The sequence below is a fragment of the Bombus bifarius genome, unplaced genomic scaffold, assembly GCF_011952205.1.
Source record: "Bombus bifarius isolate JDL3187 unplaced genomic scaffold, Bbif_JDL3187 scf7180000009772, whole genome shotgun sequence".
Taxonomy (NCBI): domain Eukaryota; kingdom Metazoa; phylum Arthropoda; class Insecta; order Hymenoptera; family Apidae; genus Bombus; species Bombus bifarius.
The window spans coordinates 660,154-683,087 of NW_022885327.1; the positions used below are offsets into that span (position 1 = coordinate 660,154).

The window sequence follows — 22,934 nt, forward strand, 5'->3', positions numbered from 1 at the left end:
TTACATGACAATGATACATCATTAAACGTCATTACATCATTTCATCCAAAGAATTTTGAGTTTGAGTTCGTAAAATATTATATTACAAACAGAATTTAATTTCTATAATATTAAAGACATCATAAATAGAGATGACAAATTTCCATTCATAATATTTGTGAATATTCAAGATTCACTTAAAAACAAAAGTCTTTGATTTAATATGGTCATTAAGTTTTAATACAATTTTATGTTTCATAAATAACGATTCGTAACGCGGTGAAATACTTCATACAGGCGTGACCGGAAGTACGCATTAATTTCCTCGGAACGTCAAACTTTCTCTTAAGCCCACATCCGCGAACGTATTTCCCGGTTACACACCTATCTCAACGACTCGTGCGAGAATTTTTCTATCAGCGCAATCTATTCACCGTGTTTTTTACATGCAATATTCTCTTCGCATTTTTATTTAAATCGTCGAACACTTTACGATTCCTACGTTTCAACGCAACGCTAACAAGAAAAGAAACTGGGGGAACTAACATTCTTAAACGAAAAAAGAATCGAAGAAGCTACTTGTAAAAATGCCAGTTCAAAGAATATGTACGTAAGTTTTATAAAAATTAAGGCACTTTAATGGATAAATAATACAAATAATACTTGCAATTTACTGCCTAACCCGTTATATTGAAATTTTACAAACATTCACGAAGAATCGACCACCTTGTAATCTATATATTCCTTAATATTGGAAGCGTTTTGATTTTTGAAAAAAAAATAGGAGCCCGACCAAATCTGAGATTACTTCTTCCTAACTTCCTAATATATCCGGCAGGACAGCCAGCTACGCTCGTCAAGGCCCAGAATTGAAGACAGCGAGTCGCGAGTTCGAATCCTCGGCATGTGATGTAAGGTTTTTATAAAAAAAAACGTAAAAACCAAAATTTCTCTTAAAATATACTACAGGCAAGCGGCCAAGCCCCTCCCTTGCATGTGTTGTGGGTGTACTTCCTGGGAGTGTACTCGATTAAAAAGGTGTGCTTGGTGTTGAGCACACAGGGGGCCCGTCGATCAACTCCGCACTTAGTCTACTGTCCCGCCCGTGGAGGTTTTAGCCGGTAAGAATCCGGCACTACCTTCTGCCCGCTTGCACAAGGGTCGTAATAAGGTGTCTATGAAGATTTCCTCCACGTAAAAAAAAAAAAAAAAAAAAAGAAACCACTAACGCCAATTTTTTTTTAATGGTCAGGAATTATTAGGACTGGCTGGAACAAGAGGACGCGGGAATGTTCCTAATCTATCTAATACCTAAATAAATATAATATGTTAAACAAAATAAACATTTATTTTAAAGAATTGCTAAGTAAATATTAATCATTTTTATAATAATCTTATATGAAAATTTTTAATAGCTCATATTGAGATATAACTTATAATTAGAAGTCATAGATGATCAGAAATTACCTATGCCATTTATAGGCTATATTTTAAAAGTTAAATAATAAATAGTTTGGTTGAGTGAAATATAAATAATTTAATTATTCTTATTTTTGCATTCTCCTTCATAACAAATGAAATGTAAATCCTAAATTTGCTGGAATATTAGAAAGTTTACTGAATATGATTAACTTTATAAAAATAAAACAAATGGAATTTTGCAAATTTCTAATTATTCGATCTGATTTGGTATAAAATTGCGACATTATAAAAGGGAATTCAATAATTTACAAACTGTTACTCGTTAATTCTCCAATACCATTAATTGACAAATTATCGTCTAAAATAACCGAAGAATTGAGTCTATCGCTTGTAGACCTCTTACATATAATTACTTCTGTAATTGTAAAATGTAAACACAAAACATAAGAACTTTCATTTCTATGCTGGACACGTATTGTTGTATAACTTTTTATACAACCCACATTTGATAAATTGTATGATATAATGGGAAATAGGTAGAACCTATTTTTCACTCGATCCTCATACAATTTTATGTCTCATAATGGCTACTGAAAAAATAACATTTTCTCGTAACTTTTAAAGAATATATGGACTTACCGCAAAACGGAACCCCTTCTGGTGTCCAAGAGCCATCAACCTGACACTGTCTCCGCGCAGGACCAAGGAGTTCAAATCCACGTTCGCAAGAATACGTAGCCACTGTGCCCTCGGGCAATATCGTGTCCTTTAGCAGAGCATCCTCTTCGTCTATAACGTCTTCGGCACCTGTTCCTGTGAACCGAACGCTACTATGTGCAGGAGCCCCAGGGTAACCGCATCCGGCACCGTTGCAGCCTGTAATCCAATACAAAGACACGATCATTATCAAGTAACTGACAGCGGTTATCAGACTTTAATGTGTTAAACACCAGTGTAAACGCGGATGACCTAATAATAATAACGAACAGTTTCGCGCCTGTCATCAATTCGATCACTTCGAGTTCGAGTTAATTCTGTTGCATCTTTTGCTCCATTTTTAACCAAATCGTTTTTTTTTTTGTCATTAGGAAATTTTTCAAACTGGAGGCAAGTGCGAAAATCTAATTACCAATCTGCAAGATTTTTCTCCTAAGATATTACATCTTTTACTCGTCTGAAACTGAAACGAGATTGAGACAAAAGATTGGAGAACTGCAGTATGTATTAATTTGTTCATTTTTTAATGCTTTATTTTCAATCGTATTCTGTGTTTGACGCAATAAAAACTATCAATGGTATTTATATGTAAGACGTAGAATACAAATTAAAATTAAGTAATTCCTAGTTCAATTCGAATTCGAGTAAATTTCATTGAAAATAAAAATGTATTAAAAAGTTTTCTAACAATCGAGCGCTGAATATAATTATTTTATAGTAAAGTGGTAATAGCATGGATTCCATTCGAAATGAGAATAATCTTCGAATATTGCAAAATTAATATGATTTAAAGAGGATATCATATAGAGAATTTTGCTGCGTGTGAATTAAAAGAAATACGTCCTCTGATAATTAGTCGAAGTTCCTTCGACATACATTATAAAGTTTACAAATAAAACAACATATCGTTATAATATAATTCTTGATAGTAATTACTTATTATAACATAGATTCTATCAGTATTCAAATCACGTAGTGGCCACTACTTTTTTTTAAATTCCTAACAATAAACAACGTGGAATAAATTCATACGTTTTATACAGTTACATGAGAATCTTAAGGAAAGACCTTTAGAGAACAATTTTTACATATATTTCAATATACAAGAACCATTCTCTTTAACTTTTGAAAGAAAATTATTCCTGAACTCTCCTAACCAATATTATTGACAAAATTTTACAGGTTATAAATAACCAGTGCTAATAAATTTTCGTTTATAACAATAACAAGTATAATAAGGAAACTAAATTTAGTGATAAAAGTACAATTCTACGCAGGTAAATTTTATAAATGATAGGTAAGTTGATTACTCTATGGCACATAATATTTGAAATAAAATTATTGTATTTAAGATAAGATAAAATTAAAAATAAAATTGTACACAATTTTAAAAGCTATTTGTGCAACGGGAATTTATAACCCACATCTTACCACTTATTAATTCGTTACTACTATTAATTAGTAAATTAAATACTTGTTGCAATAAGCTACACTTGCTTTTCAAAAATACCAGAAACTATTCAAGAAAGCGACATTCTAACGTCAACAAAAGGTATCAAACTCTTCAAAGGGAATAAAGAATATTTTTTGAATCAATTTTTGTCAGATCCGAATACGTCCAATTAATGAAAGATTTTCCATCATCTTACCACTTATTAATTCGTTACTACTATTAATTAGTAAATTAAATACTTGTTGCAATAAGTTACACTTGCTTTTCAAAAATACCAGAAACTATTCAAGAAAGCGACATTCTAACGTCAGCAAAAGGTATCAAACTCTTCAAGGGGAATAAAGAATATTTTTTTAATCAATTTTTGTCAGATCCGAATACGTCCAATTAATGAAAGATTTTCCATCATCTTACCACTTATTAATTCGTTACTACTATTAATTAGTAAATTAAATACTTGTTGCAATAAGCTACACTGGCTTTTCAAAAATACCAGAAACTATTCAAGAAAGCGACATTCTAACGTCAACAAAAGGTATCAAACTCTTCAAAGGGAATAAAAAATATTTTTTGAATCAATTTTTGTCAGATCCGAATACGTCCAATTAAATGAAAGATTTTCCATCATCTTACCACTTATTAATTCGTTACTACTATTAATTAGTAAATTAAATACTTGTTGCAATAAGTTACACTTGCTTTTCAAAAATACCAGAAACTATTCAAGAAAGCGACATTCTAACGTCAACAAAAGGTATCAAATTCTTCAAAGAGAATAAAGAATATTTTTTAAATCAATTTTTGTCAGATTCGAATACGTCCAATTAATGAAAGATTTTCCACCATCGGACGAAGAATGGAGAAAGCTTTGTTTTGACGAAAATAAACAATCGGTCGTTTCAATCGATCGTCGATTCTAATTGCGTAAAGTGAACGGCAGAAAGACAAAAGGCAGGAAAAAAACGGAAAGGTAGAATCGCTGAGCTGAATGTCTATTTGCGTTCACGGAGGTGACGACGCTCTTGCCGGCCATTGAAATCATCGGCTTGAAAACTCCAACGCTCGATGAGGCAACGTCCCGCTTTGCAATGACTTTAATGCAGCTCGTGCGTGATGACGTGAGTTGCATGTCTCATCAGAGGCCAACGGCAACAGTACCGTCAGCCACACTTGTCCGTGGTGCCCACCACGTATTTACACTGATTACCAAGCGAGCAATAAAACGTTGCGTTATTTGTGTAATTAGTCACGAAAGATTGAAGTGCAATCATCATCCTCGTTTTTTTTATAATATATTTTTTTCTTTTTTCTTTTTGTAATCTAAGGTCAAATTCGTGATACAGTTATCTGTAAACGGTAAATGAATGTTTATATTTTTATGTAGATAAATAAAAAAGTGGAATTTAAACGGAGGTTTGTTTCGCTCTAAATCAGTGTTTTCCAACTTTCTTTAAGTCACGATTCCATTTTATAATGATAAATCAACTTGTGATTCTCTCCGCCGCATATAGATCTAAAGAAACACATTTTATAATGTAAAGAAAATACATGAAATATAAATATTTCATAATATGATTATAATTAGTATATGTATATATTTTTTTTATATTAATTGAAATGCGTTTTGGAGGGCGCGTTGCACAAAGTAGCAACTTGCGTTCTGAATATTATATCAATTACTTTAACTCTGAACATTTTTTAATATTATTCACGCATTCTGTACATTTTTTCTCACTTTCCCAGCGATATACAATTATCCTCAATCTACTTATTAGTTACGATCAAAATAGTGATAATTTTTTTTGCGATTAAAGTAAAATATAACGTGTAATATAAAATGCTGGTAGTCAGATCAACATTTTGTTTGCTTGCCTTGTATCTGTCGTAAATTTAATATTTGAATATTTGCATATGATTTATAAAAAAGATTTTTGAAATCCAATACACTTGGAAATTTTTATGAATCTATCTACAAATGATGAAACGATATTAATGATAAAATCATAACGCTTAGGAACTTAATATTATTGCGATTATTATATTTTCTAAATCTAAGGAGCTCATACCTAATTACATATAAATCAATCGTTATATAAAAGATTGAAAATTAACACTAGTTTATAAATTATATGATTACTTAATACACGCTTCTTCGCTTATAGAATCTCCTGAAAAATTAACTTATTTATAAATTAATACTTTCGGTCGAGACAAAGAGTAATGTTCTACCATTACACTTTCTGCCAAGTAAAGCCAACTTTTATGCGAAATCTTTTCAATATCCGCAATAATATCGTTTTACCGATTATATTTTGTTCTCTGAAACCTTCGAGAGAATGTCGTTCAGGTCAGCCAAGCTACGTGAATTCAAATTCCTTAAATTCAATTAACTTGATTTACATATAAGTTACTTGACTCAAGGTAATTTGAATTTAAATCACCCAATTTTAACTGGACGTCTTAACGGAAATAGCGTTAAAGAAGATGCTGCGTGAAAATAGAAGAACAAACTAGAAATAATACCGTACTGCCAAATTGAAATAATCTCAACTTCATCTAAAATCTAACTGGACATTGCAGATAAATCACGGGTTCACACTGGTAAAGTGGTTTCAAGTTCTTTTAGTTCCAGTTTCTTGAATTCAGATATGATATGATGAATTTCAATGAAATTGTAAATTATACCATGATTTTTTAGCTTATTTTAAGGACAGACTTGAATTTGTTTTATTATTAAAACATGTTATATTTCAGACAAATTAGGATTAGATTCGTAATGGTTCGATATAGAAGATAAATCACACTTTAGTTTGCGTCGCGAAACAAGTTTCTTTAACACGTTGACTGGCACGCGTGTTTTCAAGGAAATCTCCGTCAGGCCACGCGTACAACAGTACCAAGCGTTCTCTGCTAGGTGCTCCCATCGATATTTTAGTAATGCGAGTCGCTCAAGCGGTGATCTCAAGAATGATCTTTCGTTTCGTTTGTTCGCAACGTTAAAACCAGTAGCTGTTGTTGAATATAACGAAGGAAAGCGTGGTATAGATTATTCCGACCAAATGGTTTCTTACGCCACCACAATTGGAAAAGGAATCAAATGGTACAGAAAACTTGGCATTCGATTCTTTCTGGAAATTTCTGTTATAAACGCTTTGACGGATTACAAAATTGCAACAAGGAAAAATATAAATATTAGAATATTTAGACAATTATTAGTTGCAAAATTATTAGGGTTGTCTGAAAATACAAAAAATCCTTGTCTTCGACGGAGTCGGCATAATATCGCCGTTCGGAAAAACGATTCCGGAAGAAGCATTAGACGCGCATGCAAACTACGTTATGCAAATAAAAGACGTCAAATGGACCGAAGAAAGGCACAAAAGAATTTGAAGAAAACAACTTATTGTCCAAATTGTCCCGACCAACCTCGGCTATGTATAGAATGCTTTAAAGTTTTACATCTAAATAATTTTTTTGATAAACCATTTTCGTATTTTTATTTTACACAATTCAACTATTATTACAATTAATTGTTAATTAACAATTTATTATTATGGAATATCTTTTCAAATACCTACGACGATCCTTCGCAAGTAGTCAAATAAGCGACACCCGAATGTGGGTTACGTGGCCTGACCAGAAACTTTGCTGACATCCGAATACGGGTGGCGGTCAACATGTCAAGAGATAAAAGCAATAAATACGGGTTAATTGGATGCAGAATACTTGCATGATATATTGAATTATAGCGTAATTTAGTTCTTCCGGAGCAATATAGACGTTATTTCATACCTCTGCAGGAATATACCGTTTACATTATTCTTCAACAGATAGAGAAAAGATAATTGAACGTACGTGAACTGACGCGAAGAGGAATGAAATTGAATTGAAGATTTACTCTCTTAACTACAAAGTTATTCGTTCTCTTTGCCATGCCTTTTGAAATTATCATCGTAATCGGGTATTGCATACAGGATGGATGGATTACAGCGATCTTAATGTAATTCGTGTGAAGGATTTCTACGTTTCATCTATTTCTATTTTGTATTGTTCTATTACTTGTTTTCTGTTATTATTTCTATTAACCCTCAACTGGCACCGTTAGATTACGACAGTTCGTCTTAAGATCACACCTTGCCATTATTTATATAACATATTTGAGAAATGGTTATTCAATATAATAAATAAGATTTGATACAATATTATGTAATAATATATCATATCGTTTACACGTTAATGTGCGATATTATTATGCGACAATAATTATGTGCCACTTTATTGAAATAATGATATAATTTTCTTCTGAATTATTTCATAATCTGTCTACCAAATACGGTCATTTTTTATTTGAAGAAATATTTAGCCAAATAATTCCTGATTCTCTTACATCAACTGCATTAAAAGCGCATATTTTTCACAGCCATATACACATGGTTCACACATTTCTAACTCAGAGATAATCGTAATGAAAACAAATACAGTTACGTTATAAAAAACGATGTAGTTTATAAATTACTTAAATCATACTTCAAATACGATATTTAAAACCCTAAATCTTTTGTCATTCCATCTAAAGAGATTAACTAGTATAAAAGATTATATACAGATGCTTTATTTGATCACGAGGTAAGATAAAGTTACTTTTCGTAAATTACCTTGAAAATAAAAATTAAGTTAAAGCGATCCGTTATTTTAAATTTAAAATTATTATTTTTATTCCAAATAAAACTCATTCGTATCAATATTAATTATATTATATATTATATAATATTATATAATATTAAAATGACTCTTAGAGCTTATTCACGTTCCTATATCATCGATTCACTTGATTCTCCAATTAAAGACAGTATAAGTACTACAATCGTGAATGAATTGATTCCAAGTCAGCAGATTGTATTGTGAGCATCAAGAGCCGTTAAATCAATAATCTTTGGCAACTACCGGCTGCTCGTGGGCGTAGATAAACAGAAGAAAACACCACGATTACCACGAACCCGTAACGGAAACGATAATGCAAGCAGCTCACATCCTGCGGCTTTCGCGCAATCACCTAGGAAGTCATCGGCTATGCCGACGTACAACGTACGTGCACGCGTGTAAATCCAATGGACAAAGGGGGAACTGCATGAAAATGGAGAGGCCTCGCAAAATTTCACCTCGTCTGCTTGCGTAACGCGACAATTTTTCTTCTTCAACATCGTCGATTCTTTTCCTTTTTTCTTTTTTTGTCATCCGCCCGCTGTTGTCATTCTGGCCATTGGACCGAGAGGTTCGAGTTGCTTTCTAACACGATTCGCATTCCGCACGCGCGGATCCATTGTTCGCTTTTACACGAAAACCAAATGATTTCTAGCTGTTCTCTCCTTCAGCCTGTTGCAATCTTTTTTGTAAACATCGAGAATTTATTGTCGGAGAATTTATAGTCGAACGTTTTTCGACTAAGAGCCGAACTTAATTTCAGTTATTTTACACGATGCTTGGAATGTCGGAACAGAAGCGTTATATTTTCAAGAAAGCGGAGTCGAAGATTAAAAGTAGAACAAGCATTTGATTTTGTAGTTTGAACGTTTCAATGACTTCTTTGAGAGTAGTGACATATCGTAATGAATACTTCTATGAAACGTATCGAAAATCATGAAAATTATTTTAAATAAAAATATTCCAATTTGGCAGAGTTATATTCTTCCAAAACAAACAGCTTAAGAATACGACAACTTTCAACGTGACCTAATATTAGCTCATTGGATTTTCTTGTATGGGAAACTTATATTAACTGAAAGACAAAAGAAAGGTATAAAACTGGTATATGTAAGTCGTACCTTCCCTCGAAGAGAGTAGATTAGGAGATTCGAAAGTGGTTTGCAATAGAAGTCTGGTATTTAGGTTTATTGCAGGATGTCGATTATCGAAGGTACAAAAGAAGAATGAGATGGGTCTGAGATCTATAGATAACGGCTTCTGACATGTCTCAATAACTAGGTGTTAACTGTAAATATATTAACTTGTAGGATTATTTAGGAGACAATAGAAAATGGCACGTGCGCGACTACAATGCCATACAACTCTGAGAAAAGATAACGGAAGTATTGTGACATAAATTTTTTAGGATATGTATGAGTATCGATGCGTGTACATTTGTTAAAAATATCGAAGTTAACTCTTACTGTGAAAACCGATTCATCAACGTTACACTTTTCAATAGGATAACAGTTGTTGAGAAATCTAGAAATATTTATATAATGTCTGCAAACGTTTTTAATGACAAAAACCAAATTGCTTTGGAATCACGAAAACTGCTTGAAACAATGGATCGCAAAAAAATACGAACATTTTTCGACAAACTTTATGAGGCTATCCAATAAATAGCTAAATGTACCGCAAAAGAGGCAATGCATGAAATATTTAATAAAATTCTAACTTCTATAAAAATATATTACCTTCTGATCTTTTTGAAATATTACTACGAACTTCTTGAACAACCCAATAGCATAAAGTGAAACACACACATTAGGTGTAGTGTCATGTTCGAATTATCCCGAACGCGAAAGACCTACATTTACAAAATAGAGGTTAGGAATATCTGTTAGACTTTATTCTCCCAAAAAGTAGCAGATAATTCTAATTGATTATCATGGCTGTCGAAGCGACATTCTTCAAAGGATAACTGACTAAACGGTTCCGAATGTAGACACAGAAATGATGACTACGTAACGGTTCAAGCCACGCGATTTACATATTTATCAGTTACTTTGTCTGTTCTTCCTGTCCCATACTGAACGACCGGAGTATCAAAACGTTTAAGCGTACGATACCTACCATCATTTTACCGTATGTATTTCCCGCCGGCCAAACATTTGTCTCGAATGGGCAAACAAAGAAGACAAAAGTGAAACCGTAACTGGAAATGAAGGATGGAGCGTTGATGCAATCGCTATTTGCTAATATGACTAATATTATAGTCATATAAGCAGTGATGTCAACCTATACAAAATAACTTTTTCAACTTGTAGACAAATATATTCCTATATATGTACATGTTGTTATTTCTATACTCAGAGGTACGATCACAATAGCTATTATTTTCACACCGTTCTGAGCCAAAAAAACCTTTATTGCACGCGCTTACGAAAACTAGGGATAAAAACAAAAAGGCATCTTAAGCCTATCGATTAAATCTATCGATTGCAACTAGTTTCTTATAACTAACGCATCTGCATATGGATGGCGAGCACGAACTCACGTTGTCATTTTCAACAGTACATATGTGTGATTCACAAAAATATTGGAACGCTGGGCGTAGAGCATTTTTATGCACGTGTCATGTATGTTATATGAAAGTTTAGGAAATTTCAGTAGGATTGTAATGGGACACAATTAGCGTTATTACAGTGATAAAATTTGAAACCAACCTCAAAATGTATATAGAAATTATTACAAACATATATCGAGTAAAAGATTAATACACAGCAATTAAATCGTATTATACCGAGGATTATTATCTTTGTCAAATATACAGTTATACGAAATATCTTGTAGCTTGTACGTACGATGTGCATTTTTAATTTTGTTTCAAATTGTTCCATCAATCAAGTTTCTTGTATATAATCAACATACAATCGATATCCCTTAAATTCTCGATAATTCACTAAATACTCAATGTAAATTGCCAGTACAAATGCTATATTGTACGTATTGTTTCTAATATAATTAACATCAAAAATGTAGAACCGATAAAATTAATTAATGATTTTCTTATAAATTATATATATAAATGTCTTTTCAATTATCTTTCGTATTTTTCTCTAGTTTTAATATTACTTCAATATCGAAGATCATTGCAAAATTATATTGTTTGATAAAATAAACGTATTGGAAATTTGATTCTAATTTTTTTCCCCATTTATGTTGACGCATTATTTTTAGTGCGCTCAAGAGTGAACAAGCGACCTCCTTCCACAAAGGTTTGCGTATGCTTGCCGAAGATTATCGAGCACCTTGTTTTCTAAAAAAGTTTCTTCGTAGTTGAACTGACGGTTCGTTGCATCCGCTTAATGTAGGTTGCTACCTCGTATCATCGTAATTGTTAAACCGCAAACCGGGGCAGAACTTACGCTGAACCTCAAGATATAACGCCACACGATACTTCTTGCTTGTCTTTTACTCTACCAATATTTGTCTTATAATTATACCGTGATTTAGCTTCTATGTATGTACAGAAGCGAAAACGGAAGTCATTCGATCCTGACGTGGGTAAAATATTAATTGAGCATACGATTAATGTCATCGAACACGATATAATTTTCATAATAATTGCTTAAACTAAATAAATAATATTTCTATTTCTATACATATAATAGTTTTATATTATTAATGCGATTTATTCTATTGTCCTATTTAGTATCTTTCTATTTACCAAAAAATATTGAAACATTTGAAGCTCCCAGGGTTTCTTACCTTTTAAATAAATTTTTAAAGCTTATTCTACAACATTGTTGTATAATTCTTACATTTAATACCACACACTCAATATACGTACACATTACTATGCATATATATATATATATATGCATTGAAGTAATGATTAAAATTAAAAATATCTGATTGCACTGAAAGAATCAAATGTTCTTTTAATATCATAAATTCATAGAAATATATACTCGTATGTAGAAAGCAATAAAATATATGTTGAAAATGACAACGTGAGTTCGTGCTCGCCATCTATATGCAGAGGCGTTAGTATAAGAAATAGTAACTTGAAGATAGTCCTAGTTACAATCGATAGATTTAATCGATAGGCTTAAGATGCCTTTTTGTTTTTATCTCTAGTTCAATCAATAAAAGTTTTTTGGCTCAGAACGGTGTGATAGATTTATTCATTCAATAAAATAATAACTATTCTGATCTTACCTCTGAGGATACAAATAATAACAATGCAACTCGAATTTTTAATAAGTGGTAGGTACATTTCCATATTTATAAAAATAAGAGTCAGTATAATAGTTTAGTATTCATTTTTATAAGTGAAATATTTACCATTACGTGTAATACTTCTAAAAATAAACAAATTACTCACATGAATAATTTTATCATTATTTAAAGTATTTAATCAATTACGTGGCTAAGAAACATAGTGTTCTAAAGGAACTTTGATGCATACGATGTACAAGATTTCTTTCATCTCACACTTGAATCTTCTTTTCCATTTAAAATGAACTGAGCAGTATATCGAAACTCAGATTATAAAAGAACAAAAGCATAAAGGAATGAAGAAACAAAAAGCAATTGGTAATAATATGTTTATCAGCCATTTTTATGGAGTACAATCATACTAGAAAGTTACACTTCCTCCTTTGTTCCTGTACATAGCATTTTAGTAATGTAACAGAGTAATGTTAAAATGATATAGAATCATCTGATATATCACAATCAGTCACAAATATATATATATATACATCAAGTGAACTTCATGCATAATAAGTACAATATTTGAGATACGGCTTTTAATAAGAGGAATTGTATAAAAACGGAAATCATTTCGCGAAAGCAATTTTAATTAAGGACCAAAGATGGTAAAGGTAACTTGGTAAGAATCTCAATTATAGTCATCCGCACAGGTTGCAATGGCGCGGCGCGGCGTGCTGCTCGATGAAAGTTGGCACAATTATGCGTGAAGGATATTTCTTGCCGTGCTTACAAAGATTCACGGTAAGATCAGTATAAAATACGTACATCGATGAACTCATAATGCGTTTCTGTTTCTTGTTACAACACTGTTTAATGATAGATGTTGCTCTTGTACTTACAATTTAATTAGATTTTGATAATAATCAATTAGAAATCAGGCCACCTTAAACTTACTCAGTCTTGTTCCTTATATATGTACATGATTGCAACATTATTATTAGATCATTCTCGAAGTTCTTAATACTTTGAAGTTACCAATTTTTTAAGAATATAACTATGTCAAAATTAAACATTTTTATCTCAAGTAATTTGTATTATGTTTAGTACGTCTTTTTTTTTTTTTTTTTGTCAATATATTAAGACTCATACAGACAGGGATGAAAATAACAATTCTTTTGTATATGTATTAGGTTGTGCGAAAAGTTTCGTTCGTTTTATGAGGAAATAATAGACGCACAACATTTTTTGCTCTATATTATTTTGTCGAATTACGTACGATACATTTTGTTTTGTCGAGATAAACACCGTGACATTTCACAGACTTGGTTTCACGTTTGAATGAAGATGCACTGTTGTAAGAAACACTTTTGCGAAAGAAATACGCTTTCCGGACAACCTAATATATGCAAAATTCATATATTTATAATAATTTATGATGTATAGGAATTTTTGCTTAAATAGAGGACGCGATGAAAATTACAGCAACCAACGATTTTAATCATTTGTTGTGGTTATTCTTGAATACGATCGTTTGAAACAAAATATACATTCTTATTTATTTTTGTTATTTTATTATTGCTTAGTCCGTGTCTTTCGGCTTTGGACGAACTTTCGGTTTTACATCTCTTATGTCTATTTCTCTTCTTATACGTCTACCTCCACTCTTTTTCACTTTATTCTATTGCGCTCCCTTAATTATTTTATCTCTAAAAACTAAAACTAAAAACTACAAATTAACAACTAGTGACTAAAAACTATTGCAACTTTGGGCTTTTGCCCCCTTGCTGTGCTTCCTTCCTGTCGTTTGCCTTTCTCTTCTCTATTATTGCTTTCAGTTCTGCTAAACCTTCTCCAGTCTCGTTTAGCGTTTTTCCTATGTCCTTTGGTCCTCCCGTTATTTCACATTCTTCTATTACATGCCTCAGGTCTTCTTCTTTCCTTCTGCATAGTCTGCATCTTTTTTCCCCCTCTTCTTTCCAATATTCCCTCTCTTTGGTCTCGTTTCCACATCTGAATCTTGCCAGCATTCTTCTGTCCTTCCACTTCATCCTCCCTTCCAAGTACTTTGGTAATATTTCTTTGGGTATGTTTCTGTAGTGTATATTATACTTGGATTTCCTTATCCTTTTCCCCCTCTCTTCTGCTTCTCTCTTTCTTCTTTCTTCTATAGTTTGGTCAGCTGTCATCCTTTCTTGCTCCTCTCCTGCTTCTATCTGCGTCCCTCCATTTCTCACCTCTTCTAGTCCCTTCTTTCTCTTTCTTGCTCTTTTCCCTTCTTGGCCATTTCCCCAGTTTCTCTCTCTTTCCTTTATACACTCCAATATAAATTCTTATACTGCATATATCTGAGTTACTTTTTATATATTTTTTATACATATTTAACTTTTTAATTTGAGTCATAACAATTACGGCCCCTCTATACATATAACAGATTACAACGCTCTTTGTTTTTTGGATGAAACAAACTTTGCCGCAAATACAAGGATGTGTTATAATTGCAACTCAATTTTTAAATAGGATTAATTACAGTTTCAATACTATGAGAGAATAATATTGTAAATAAAATATTCATCTACTTAAGGAAGTTATTATCTCTTTTGAAATTTTAACATGCTCCAAACTTTTGAGTTGGACATAATTTTCCAGGCAAATATATATTCAATCATATTTATGTATCTAGTTATATTATTATTGTCTTCCCTATTTATTATTACACATTATACTCCTAAAAATGTTTAACTCTCACATGTCATAATAATAAATTTGAAACAATTCGAAATTATTTAAAACAGTTTCTCAAATTCAATTTCTCTAATTACATTATTACAAAAATGTTGCAAAAATAACATACGTAATTATAGTAATAATTTTTGTACAAAATTTCTTTTTGATCAATTTTTAATTTCCTCACGGGCCTTATTGTATCGTAGCCACGATGAAACTTATTTGTTGTTCACAAAATTATTGCTTGCACAAAGTCTACTTATATTTCGCATACGCGCGGAATATATGTAGGTCAGTAGAGTGGACACAGCGAGTTACAATTGCATGGAAAGGGTAAAAGTTATTCCGGTGCGAATATCAGGTCACCGCTATTTCAACCGTTATCTTTTAGTAGTGATTATCATAGCAATTTTATCGATTATCCAGTCTCTCTATCGAGGCAAGTGCATTCCATTGTCAGATATTTAATCTTCCTTTTGCCATTAATTAAAGAATATTCACACAACCTATAAATCTTATCAGTTTTCAATTTTTCTATTCTAAAACAGCGAGATAGGAGAGAAGTTTGCATGACTGCTTAAAAAGATTAAAGCGCAAGAAAAATAGAATTTTTAAATTTTTCATTTAACTCTGAAATATGCATAAATAATACAGTACTAATCGTAATTAATATACGAGACACTTCAAAATGCGATAAAAATAAATATCGATCAAATTGTTTTAATAAATAGAAACGTGATTAAAATAAAAAGTATTTTATTTTAAAATAATTTATTGTAAAATATTTAAAAATTAAGTAACTTAATTGTGCTCACTTATGATCTAACGGTATTATCAGAATTGAGAATCAGTAAAGTTTCAACAAATATCTAACTCATATTAAAATTATCTGTAACTGAAAATCTAGGAAACTAAATCTGAATAATTTCTTAGATCTAATATCCGTACTATGTAAAAACATTTTAGTATTAGGTTAATCATCGCCTAATGTATAGTTTATAATTAAAATTGTATGTTGAGAATGAGATAGGAATATCTTTAATTATATGCATTTTGACATCAATAAAAATTAACCTTAATTTTAAGAGAAGCATATCCTTACTTATCACAAAAAACAGGAAACTGAAATCTACCACTTTGACGGTCGTTCCAGTGTTAATAAAACATCTCTGAACTCACACATTTTACTTATTGCTATTCACAAACTGGTTAAACTAGTTAAACTAAATCACTTCATTCTAACATTCACCTAATTCTATGAATTCATAAACCTACTAAACTATACTAAATTATATTAAATAGAACTAAAATAAAGTTCTACATAAAATTAGATATTCTTGAAAGATGTCTATTTGTTCAAGTTGTAAGAATATTAGTATTATATTAATGTACTACATAGTCACACTATTCATAAACTGACTAATTAAACCAAATCCAAGAGAAAACACGTTTGCACCAAATTATTCTAGAAAGATTTCCATATGTCAGAAATATAAGGAATAACATAATGAAGACGAGGGAAGGAACATGATTTACGTATAAATCATTTACAGTAAAAAAAAAAACAATTCAGAATAAACAAGACATTTTCTATTTGTTTCTTTTTAATCCTCATTTCACATTTCTAAACATTCCAAAAACATCGATTGCCATTTTTAGTAACATATAAGATATCTATGACTTTTTAAAAAGTTTTATGAATTTATCAACTGTTTCTACGTCTTCTAACTTTCTTCAATTTATTCTTTTTTTTTTTTACTTTTTTGGATTTAACATATTAGTTCCCTTTTGAAATATCGAGTAGCATTATGATTAAAAAGATCTACAAAAACGATCTTTTATTCTCTGTGATTTTCTTTTATTCATATTTCACACGAGAATGAAAATGAGAATTCTCATAAAAATATTATGTGACGTCTAGACGGCGGATTTTTATGCATTTGAAATGCAACATTTAAAGATGCAAATATACACAGAATCTACACATATCTAAAATGCAAAACTGTATAAAATATCCAAAGTAGAATATTCGTTATAATATTTAGTATATGAAACGTATATCTGCTTAAATTTTCATTGATATCTACGGTCTAGTGGTACGGTTTTCATAGAAAGAGAAACACGCGGAGGAACGTCAGCCAATCGTGGACGTTCTAACTGGATATCCGTAACGCAACACGTGGTTTTGACGATTCGCCCACGTCCAAAGAAAAGTGGATAATCAGGGCAAAAGTAGGTGAGAAGAGGAAGGTCGAACTCCACCTTCTTCTTCTTTCTTGCTCAGAGTTTCCCGTTACTTCACGGAATCGTGGGAAATTAGGAACCAAGCCAGACTAATTAAACACGTCGACCTTTTGTTTTCAAGGCAGAAACTGACGCATGTTACATCGTGTGTACGCGCGATGCACATACTTATGTGTAACACGCACGTGTCAGTCGCTTTCGATCATTTCACGGGCCCTACCAGTTTTCCGATCCGTTCCTGATTTCTACATCGCTGGTCAGTAGGTCGATACCAAAATGTGAATGTTCGCTTTGCAAAATTTTTGCCTGCCGATCGTAAACCACATCCTCATTATCGATTAACATTTATGATGATAAATATTGCAATATAATTATTGGGCTGCCACTATTTATATAAATGCATATTTTTTTATGTGGAAAATGGATTATAAAGTAAAAATTTGTTCTATTTAGAAGATTCTGAACATATTTATTTTACATATAGAAGACCTATATAATTGAAATGAAAGAATGTAGTAATAAATACTACTACTACGACTGTAAAGGATTTATACAGGGTGGTTGGTAACTGGTAGTACAAGCGGAAAGGGGGTGATTCTACGCGCAAAAAGAAGTCGAAAATATAAAATAAAATTTTTTTTTTAATTAGATCAACTTCAATTCTGTCAGAGACGTAGCAGCTACAACAAAAGTTTCCGGAGAGATAGATTTTTCATTTTATATTGCAAAAGCGAAATCTACAACAATTTATATTATCATGTATGAGGGCACGACAGATAAAAGAAAACACTGAAATAGATACTGTTATATACTTATACAACGTTAGTTAAAATTCTTAAAAATATCATTTTTGGAGTGTAAATTAAAAAATCCAGTTGGCCGCTAACTTTTGCACGTCGCTCCAAATAAGATATTATTTATTTTCGACATTTAATATATTTAGAGCTAATTAATTAGAATATCAATTCTACAGGGTGGTTGGTAACTGGTGGTACAAGATTTAAATTTTTCCATCGAGACAACGATCTACAGTGAGACCGTTATACCGCACGCGTACCGAGCGAAAATTCAAAGTCGATTTTCTCGAAAACAAAGCCTCAAACGAAAAATTTTTATTCTATATTTTCGACTTCTTTTTTCGCGTAGAATCACCCCTTTTCCGCTTGTACCACCAGTTACCAACCACTCTGTATATTCAATGTTGATAATAATAATTCTATTAATTTGGTATAATAAAACGAATCTTCTATTTTCTGATTATTTCGTTATTGTTACATGAATAAACGTGCAGTGATCGATCTTATAATCAAAATCAGATTCTTGAACTTTTCATTTAATTCACCTGAAATTTTTCAATAGGTTTTAGATCAAGAAACTACAATGACCAACGTACTGTTATTAATTCATTATGTCTTTGTAATTCTTGCGAATAACTTCAACAATTTTTTATGTTAACGACAAATATTTCGCTCTAGGCATTGATCGCAATTTTATATTAAATAGAAAATTCTAATCCATTAATCGTTTCCTTTACAGCTTAGGTTAATTATTCCTAATGCTTATGAACAGCAATGTTTTTTTTTTTATTTATTAAAATTACAATCAATTCTCGCGTTGAGAATTTTCAGTAATTTTTCTGGCGTGGCGTAGTAACATGGCTAATTATTTATAATAAGTTAATACTTATGAACAGCAATGTGTGTTCCATATTTTGTATACATGTATCATATTTATTTAAAATCGTAATATAAGTAACGTTTATTTATATTAATAATTACATTAATCGAGCTTACGCAATTATTAAATAACGTCAGAAAAATAAATAACAAAAATCCAGAAGTGTAAAATCAAAATGTGGGAAATAGAATCATAGTAAAATAAAATATCGTTTCGAAACGAACTACATTACTTTCAAAACTATATTAGAAAAGAAATTTTAAGCAGTTAGAATAATGACTGAAAATTAAACAGCGCTAATGAAACAAATTTACATATAGTCTCATCACATCATATAATGTTTCAAACTATAAATTATAAATTAATTTTAACCGATGAAGATTTTGAATAAACTTGCGTTAGTATAGATTTCTCGACTTTGCAAGCTGTGAAAATAAAATAATTAAAATACGACTGTATATGTATTTTAATTCCTAAAATATCAGTGGATTAAACAAACATATTGAATGATTGTTATTATTTTGATATACGATTCTAATGTATTAATTTAGTATTTGTAGTTAATAAATTAAATAGCTAGCAGAGTGTTAGATTCTTACGATTGAAATAGTAGAACTAAATTAGTTATACAATAGGTATATTATATATACGAAAGTAAGAATATATACATACACAATAGATTTAACGTGACTATTGTTACATCAAAATATTAATTACTTATTAATAAATTCCTAATATACAGAACGTAATATTCAAGATTCGAGAATATTCTAAATTTCTTTTATCGATGATATTATTCATTATCATTTTAAATAAATTTCTATAAATATAGAAATATTTATATAGAAACTTGAAATACCAAACTTCATTTGGGTTAAGTCATGTACCATATAAGAAATATCGACGCGATTTCTACTCAAGTTCCCAATAGATAGGTCAGATAAAGAATTTCAAAGATATTTATTATATTATTATTTGATAAATATGCAGTCGATTCCAAAAGTATCCAACTGCTTGAAAAGGTACATATTCATCGATATACAGTAATTTTTTTTTTATTATTATTTAATTTATACTTTACAATTTGTCCAGCTGGACATTTGGTAAATTTTTCTAACTTAATTGGTAAATAATATGTGGATGGCTACCCTCAGTGAGATACCATGATATACAGTAATGAACGTATAAATAGGGAAGTATTTAGTAATAAATTCAACTAATTATTATATATTGAATTATATTCTCGTATTTTGAAACATTACAAACATAGAAAGACTTTCAAATTTTTACTTCAACTAATAATTATGATCTAAATCTATTGATAAGCATTTTACCTGTTTAAATACTCATAGTTGTTCAAACACTATTACATGAAATAACTATCTTTCTAACAAACCGTATTATTTAATTATCAACTGTCCCATTAATTTGTTGTCATAGTTGCGTTATTCAGTTACGAAAACTGAAATTGCTACTTTACTATAGTTTTCCTAGATGTCGGTACAATAATGTATGCTTTCACTAAGATTTAATTATACTTCGCGTCAATCGAAGACATAAGACAATAAAAAAGGAGACAAGGAAAGCTATTGTATTCGCGATAAGAATTTAATACCTGTGTGAATCAAACACCGAGGGATAATCATTCGATCGATCCGATCGTTCGAAAGAAAGCTCGTAAGAATGAAAGATAAAAGATAAAAGAATGAAAGGGCTGGAAAAGAAACGGGGGGAAGATTGACACGACTGAGTAGCGATCCAGGCGGAAGAATGTAATTAGTTGGGAACACAGTATTCAGGAAGTAGTTGAAAACTGCGTAACAGAAAAGTGTGTGGCTCCCGATGAAACGTGGGAAATACGGGCAACCGTCACTTTACTATGAGAAGTGATTGCGATCGTTAAACGTAGAAAAGCCACTTTTATGAATCGCTTTTCACACACAATCTAGGTGGACTAATCGTGAAATCTACGACGACTTTTCTAATAGTATGCAATGAACACCTTGCAAAACAGTTTGATCACATAACACGAGTCAACTTGGAAGTATCTGCAGTCTTCCTACGATATATATATGTCGGAGATGAAAGGACACCTTTGGATAATCCCGCAACATTGTAATCTAGAGTCTAGTATAGCTGTAATTAAACAATTGTAGTTATTCAATCCGATTGTATTTGTTCGAGATTTGTGATAATGAGCTTGGGCTCGAGGCGACAGTCAGTCGCCAACGTACCCGCGGTCAAGGGATGAACGCTTTGTCTGGCAGAGGCATGGAGTAATTCTATAGCTCTCCTTAAAAAGGAAATAGTTGTAACGCTCGACAGTAAACATTCCAACGGTCTCTGTCCCGTAGCTCGCCACACGCAGACCCTATTCTTCGAGTAAGATGATTGCCAGATGTCGATGCGTCTCCGCAGTACATATTCAGCTAGCCCGAGGGCCCGTTATAAATCTTAAGATTTAGCTAACCAAAGTCCTTCAAACAGACAAACAGTCTTTGTCCCAATTACGTGAAAATAGAGGAGACCTATTTTTCAACGGACGACGTCTCCCACTAGCAACTTTCCCTCGAAGGCGGCTAGCACCTTTTTCTAACCACCCATGTGGAGATTGACCAATTAGCAGCAACGCCAATTTCCCTTACTTTCTGAACGAAGGCTATCCTCGACGAATCCGATGATCTCGTGCCCTTAGACACACCCCATTATAGTTTTCCTCTGTGGCATTATCGGGACGGGAAAGTCATTTTCTCTCGCGATCCCGTCGACTAAAGAGTAACGTCTTTACGATCAGCAATTATTTCACGTTTTATCAACAAAGAGTCAGACTTAGATTTTGTGAGAACGTCCACCTATCATTCGTTATCGGACCTGAGACCATTGTCACTAGTGTCGCGAACGCCTAATCGCTGTGGTTGATTGTCAAATCTGTGTTATCCATACTTGTGTTAATAAACCGTACCTTTGTTATACCGCAACGATGGCTAATTTCAATGAAGATTCATCAAACACCCACAACCCTATCCTCGACGCCACCCCGACATCAGAAGTGGAATCAGAACAGCTTCATAAGCTGGAAGGGCAGGTCGCCGTCATGCACGAGCTAATTCTGACGCTAATACAAAGACGGAGTACGGAATCTACAATATTAGCATTACCACATTTTAACCCCGACGTCGCAGGCGCCGATCCAGCTGCGTGGTGTTCGGCTGTTAGCTGGCTTGTGAATAAAAACCCTCTACAAGGCAACGCATTATACTTTGCCTTAAGTGAAGCTTTAAAGGGTTCTGCAGCACATTGGCTTGCGCAAACGATGGAAGACGAAGAGATTACCTGGTCAATCGTTAAGGAACGATTCCTTGCACGGTTCGGCAGTAAAGAGACAACGTCCTCGGCGTTAATAAAGGTAGCCAGGGAACCACGGGTGAAGAACGAATCTCTAGGGGCTTATTACTGCCGTCTCTATTCCTTCCTGATGGCGAGGTGGCAACATTCTACGAAGGACGAAATACTTATCGCCATCATTCTCTTCCTGGCAAGCATGCGCGACCAACGTTTAAAACGATTGGCTCTCACGAGCGACATCAAGACGGAGAACCAATTTTACAACGAAATGAGACCCTTTTGCTACGAGGAGGGGCCGACATCTTCGCCAGAAAATTCACCGGCGGAACCCGAAGCCAAACGACGCAAGTTATCGGGCCACCAGACGAGGTGCCATTACTGTGGTATTTACGGACACAAAATAATACAGTGCCACAAGAGGATGCGTATCGAACAGCAGAGGGATACACGACGCCAGGGAGGAAGC

General features: G+C 32.4%; 1 protein-coding gene across 1 annotated transcript in view; it reads right to left on the reverse strand.

Annotated features, from left to right (window-relative positions):
- The window catches only part of LOC117215700, an 86,385-nt gene that overhangs the window by 58,226 nt on the left and 5,225 nt on the right, over positions 1 to 22,934 (reverse strand). The window contains exon 2 of the mRNA XM_033462102.1: positions 2,041 to 2,277. Coding sequence (XP_033317993.1) covers positions 2,041 to 2,277 — 237 coding nt within the window. The remainder of the gene's footprint in view (positions 1 to 2,040; positions 2,278 to 22,934) is intronic.